Source organism: Penaeus japonicus, unplaced genomic scaffold, assembly GCF_977035675.1.
Source record: "Penaeus japonicus unplaced genomic scaffold, GWHDUDI00000001_assembly GWHDUDI00000010, whole genome shotgun sequence".
In the NCBI taxonomy this organism is placed as follows: domain Eukaryota; kingdom Metazoa; phylum Arthropoda; class Malacostraca; order Decapoda; family Penaeidae; genus Penaeus; species Penaeus japonicus.
In genome coordinates this window covers 12465721-12470720 of record NW_028234412.1, presented here as the reverse complement: position 1 = coordinate 12470720, position 5000 = coordinate 12465721, and the positions used below count along the sequence as shown (strand labels likewise).

At 48.7% G+C, this 5000-nt stretch overlaps 1 protein-coding gene across 9 annotated transcripts in view; it reads left to right on the top strand.

The window, feature by feature from the left end:
• LOC122249107 (uncharacterized) overlaps positions 1-5000 on the top strand; it is a 97502-nt gene that overhangs the window by 91256 nt on the left and 1246 nt on the right. For 5 of the 9 annotated variants that reach the window (XM_086540713.1, XM_086540709.1, XM_086540710.1 and 2 more), the window contains 9 exons: positions 1-21; positions 435-642; positions 1057-1275; positions 1457-1643; positions 1908-1972; positions 2113-2324; positions 2547-2883; positions 3216-3599; positions 3769-5000. The exon at positions 1-21 is cut by the window's left edge and continues 128 nt beyond it; the exon at positions 3769-5000 is cut by the window's right edge and continues 1246 nt beyond it. In XM_086540713.1, the coding sequence (XP_086396839.1) occupies positions 1-21; positions 435-642; positions 1057-1275; positions 1457-1643; positions 1908-1972; positions 2113-2324; positions 2547-2883; positions 3216-3599; positions 3769-5000 (2865 nt within the window). The remainder of the gene's footprint in view (positions 22-434; positions 643-1056; positions 1276-1456; positions 1644-1907; positions 1973-2112; positions 2325-2546; positions 2884-3215; positions 3600-3768) is intronic. The other 4 variants (XM_086540715.1, XM_086540714.1, XM_086540711.1 and 1 more) reach the window with 1 other exon arrangement.

Sequence of the window (5000 nt, the reverse complement as noted above, 5' to 3'; positions counted from 1 at the left end):
CAATCTACCGTCAGAGGAGAGGTCAGGCTTACGACATCGTGTTCTTATGGAATCTTTTTGAAACTGTCTTGTTAATCGGCCTGTATAGATTAATGGTGTTATTCATTGGCTATTACTTTTTATTTGGATCCATTTGTCGTTGTTGTTATTAGGATGGTAATAGTTATTTTTATCAATTGAGAATAATAATGATAATACTGAGTAGTAGTAGTTATTGCAGTAGTAGTAGTAGTAGTAGTAGTAGTAGAAGTAGTTTTGCCGTAATTACCATTAGCATTATCTTTATTGCTAAAATTATTAGCATTATTTATTCGTGTTGACGCAATCTTCCATCATGACCAGGCAGAGCTTAACTCTTTCATTTCTTCGTCAATGTGGTCGTAATTATCATTATCATTGCTATTATTAAATTATTACTATCATATCTCCGTCAGTGTGGTCGTGTTAGAGGAGCCTCCTGCCGAAGTGTTTCCCGAAGAGCAAGAACCAAAGAAGGAAGCCGCGAAGAGGCCAGAGAAAGTGGAGAAAGCGCCAGAGGAGGAGAGGCGCGAAGGTCGACCTCGAGAACACCGCAAAGTCAAGAAAACTCCTCCAAAGAAACTCCAGAAGCTGCATAATCTAACGGGCGACCTTCTCTTCCAGGTACTGAGACCTTGCTTTTTTTAGTATGATTTGAAAAGTTTATATTATAATTATTTTTTCTCTATCTGTCTCTCTCTCTCTCTCTCTGTTAGGATATGTGGCATTAAAAGAATACAAAGATAGTGTACAAAGATAGAATGAAATACAGCCATACTAAGAAAGCAGCAGTAGATCGCCACGTTTCGAGTCCAGACTGTTCTCTTTTTCAGTCGATAAACTTTTTGGCTTTATCATCTGATATGAAGTCAAGCCGTTTCATTTCGTGTAGCGCATCCTTAGGCCTGACCAAATATAGATAGTAATAGGAAGACTGAAAAGTTAAGGTCTTCGGAGCACGCTGAAGTTAAGACGAAAGACGTGGAAAAATAGAGTTTAGGATAATCTAATGAGTGTCTCCTTCTGTCTTCCCTTTAGGCCAAGTGCCTCGAACAAGCACTGGTGACCAAACACGGCCTGGATCGCCGAGGTGACCCTCAACAGCCCCGAGGTCACGGGCACCGCCAAAGGAGCCTGAGGGGGCGGAGTTCTCTGAGACTCGCAGGAGACGTGGGGGCGCCGCAGAGGAGCCACAGAAACTCCTCCGCTCGGACTTGGTCTTCCATCGAGGCCATTACTTCTGTTGAGTCCCCGCAGGTGTGTTTTGGCTGTTCAATTGTATGTGTGTACATGGGCGCGTATTTGTGTACGCACGTGAGCGTCATCGCATTTCATGTAATTCATATCATGCTTGAATAGTTTATCCTTATGAATCCAAAATACCAGTAAAAGAATAAAAAAAAACGAGTTATCACTCAAGAACCCAACTTCGCCCTAGGACTCAGGCATGTGGGAAGCTGGTTCGGGCGCAGGCTTGGAGTCCTCCGGAGCCACGAGATCCTCCAGGGGTCCTATAGCCTCCACCACGAGCATCGACCCTCAGGACTTGCTGGCCATGAACGCCGAGCTAAGCCGGATGGCCAAGGAACTAAGGCTCGAAATGATGAATATGTGGAGTTATCGGGGTAGGGCTTTTGGCTGATCTGTGCTGTGCTTGTTCTGTGTATTTCTCAATTGTTTTGTTTTCTAGTCTCGTCGTGTATTTCTGTTTAATGGCGTAATTTCAGAATGTGTTATTACTATCTTTATTATCATTTTCTATAGTAAAACCGTATTTTACCCTAATATATCGTTAATAGAGTCTGTTAAAAGCTCTACATGTTTGTTTGTTTGTTTGTTTATTCATGTATCCATCCGAGGATCGAATGACCTTCGTCTTCCTTCGACAGAATCAACTTCTCCTGAGTCGGTGTCCTCAGAGACGATAGGACCTGAAAGTATAGAAGAAGCCAAGGTACGTGAAGAAGGAGAAACCAGACAAAATAATGGTTGCTTAGACTTGTTTTTCTTTTAAAAGTAGTTATGATAAATATAACGAATATATTTTATAAGTAGGGGCCTTAGCAATGATTACCAGCTACGGGTTCTCCTCAGCCCGTCGACGACCAGTTGGTGGCCGAGGCGAAGGAGGTGTTCCAGAGCATCGCCCTCTTGCCGAAGGACAGCACTCCTCCGTCGCCTCACTCGGGAAGGTCCCCCTCCAGCCGTTCCCGCAGGTCGCCCTCCACCACCTCCCTCTCCAAACGGCGAGGGTCATCTGGGCAGGAGGAGAGGTGTGGTCGACGGAGCACCGAGAGAGAGCGAAGGTGAGCTTTGTCTTCTTTGTTTTAAGAAGGGATTTAACGGTCGTTCACTTAATTTTCAAAGCCATTCGTTGTTGTTTTTAATCTTGAATCTGGTTGATTTGACTATTCTTTTATTGAATTAGATATTTAAGTAATAAACTTTGGAAAGAAAATCCGTTTAATCTAGTGTTGTAAACCGGAACTTAAAAAGCGACGAATGACTCACAGGTTCCTCCCTCACAGCAGGTCAGCCTCGGGGACGCCAGTACGGAGAGATTCTCATCGACAACGAAAGCGTCGAGAAGAGGACGAGGACGAGGACGACGAGGACGAAGAGGAAGAGGAGGACCAACGGAAAGAAAAATCAGACCACAAAGACGCGGACATCAGCGTCTTCCTTCCCCCCGGCGCCACCTTCGGGGAACTTCTTCTGAGGAGCAAACAACACCACGACGAAGACGAGTCCGCGTGGGAGGGGCCTCGACGGCGTTCCTCCGACGGCCTGTCCACCGTCACGTCGGGGCCGTCGCGCTCACGGTCGCCGTCGCCGAGCATCGCCTCCAGTGCTCCGTCTGTCGAGGTGCGTTGCCCGTCGGTTCTTTGGCTCTGGTCTGATCGATACTATATTCTATATCCTTTGTTTTTTTGATTGTCTTGAAATGATGAAATACACACACACACACGCACACGCACACGCACACGCGCGCACACACACACACACACACACACACACACACACACACACACACACACACACACACACACACACACACACACACACACACACACACACACACACAATCACAATTACAATCACAATCACAAACACCCTCACACACACAAACAAACAAACAAAACCAGTAAATATTTCGCATTTCAAACTACTTTCGTTTGCCTCTTCCGTGTTCACAGGCGTCGCCCAGAATAGATGAGGAGGAAGAGGAGAGCATCTCCCTGGCAGGCACCTGGAGGACAACCACCACCTCGACCACGCGATCAGGGGACTACGTCCTCTCCTCGAGCTTCGAGTGGGAGGAGGAGAATCCAGAGGAGAGAAGACGGCCCAGAGGAAGGTGGAAGGCGGTAGTCGAGGAAGAGGAGGAGGAGGAGGAGGAAGAGGAAGAAGAAGAAGAAGAAGAAGGGGAAGACGAAAAGGAAGACCGAGAGACGCCCAAGCCTCAGGTGTGGACAAATGCTCCCGAAGACTCAAGGAGGAGCTTCGAGACGGAGGTGACCATTGCGGCGCCTCGACACGGCAGGAGGGACCTAAGGACGCGACGTATTTCTGATACTCAGGTCAGCCGAAAAGAATTTCCTTGGTGCGAATCTGTACTGATCATGACTATTTAATCCTTGAAATGATGAAATACGGATATAGCCCTACGAGTTTTATCCGTGTTCGCATGTGCTATATCATTATCCATGTAGTTGTCAGGCCTAATCACTATATTCTCGATGTTCATAGGTGGAGTACGAGAGCTTCGGCCAGAACAACCGGGACGAATGTTTCGCCAACACTTTCAGCAGAACCGTGTACGACGACGAGGCTCTGGCGGCCGGGAGGCTCAGCCGGAATCCCTCCGTCCGCCGAGCCAACTCGCGAGACGCCGACGAGTCACACTGGAGGCGGCCCAGAACCCTCCCTTCGATGGTGCTGGACGACCTCCCGCATTCCGACAAGTCTCCAGACGTCTTCGTGCCCACCAAGAGAACCATCTTCACCATGCAGGGCAGCACGCGCAACCCAGATCAGGCCAGAGCCACGCCCACCTTCGTCGACAGCCAAGAAGAAGACGTGGCGGTTCCCTGGCGAAGATCCCGGAGTCAGGCCGACACGCCGACGGACAGCAACGGCCGTAAATCGAGGGAAATCTCGAAGGAGAGCAATGCGACGCCGAGTCAAGAGGACGTCGCGAAGCCTCAACTGAAGGAGGAGAGGAATGAGGTAAAGCCTTCGGAGAAAGCAAAGGACAAACAGAGGACGAAAAAGAATGTAAACCCCCCTCTGGATGTTACAGTGAATGGTGAAAAGGAATCTAAAAATGAAGAAAAGAAAGAAGAAAAAGCAACAGAAAGCGCCGGTGCGCAGGTTCGAGGGAATGAGGCAAAGGTAGATGCAGTTGTCAGTGAGGAAGTAGACATGGAGATGGACGCCATCGCTGCGGAATCGCTCGACGTTGTGCCAGCGTTGCGAGAAGGAAAGACTCCACGGTCTCCCCACAGCCTCACACCATCGCCGCGCCCATCCGGTTCCCCTATTGCTTCACCTCACCTGCACGCTCCTACTCCAATCAGCCCGCCGATAGAGTCCAAAAAGAAGGTTCTGGAGGCAGCAAATGAGGGCGTCCCAACAGTCAGGAGCATAATTCAGAAATTCAATAAACGCATAACGGAAAACCAAGAACTTCTCGGAAGTCCTTTCAGGTCTCCGCCGATGAGTCCACCATGGCAGTCCCCTCGCTCACAGAGGAAGATTTTGGCAGGGCTGGCTTCTTGCAGCAAACAGGAAGATGCTTACTCCTCCACGGGGGATATCATAGGCAGTCAGTCAGAGCTGCCTCGCCCTATGATCTACAACCCGCCTGCTGGAGTACTCAAGTCTCTAAGCACTTCAGTCATCACGACCAACACTGAAATTTCTCCACAAGTCACTCGTTCTGCTAGTGGCTCCTTCGTCCAGGGCAGCAGTCTGTTGAT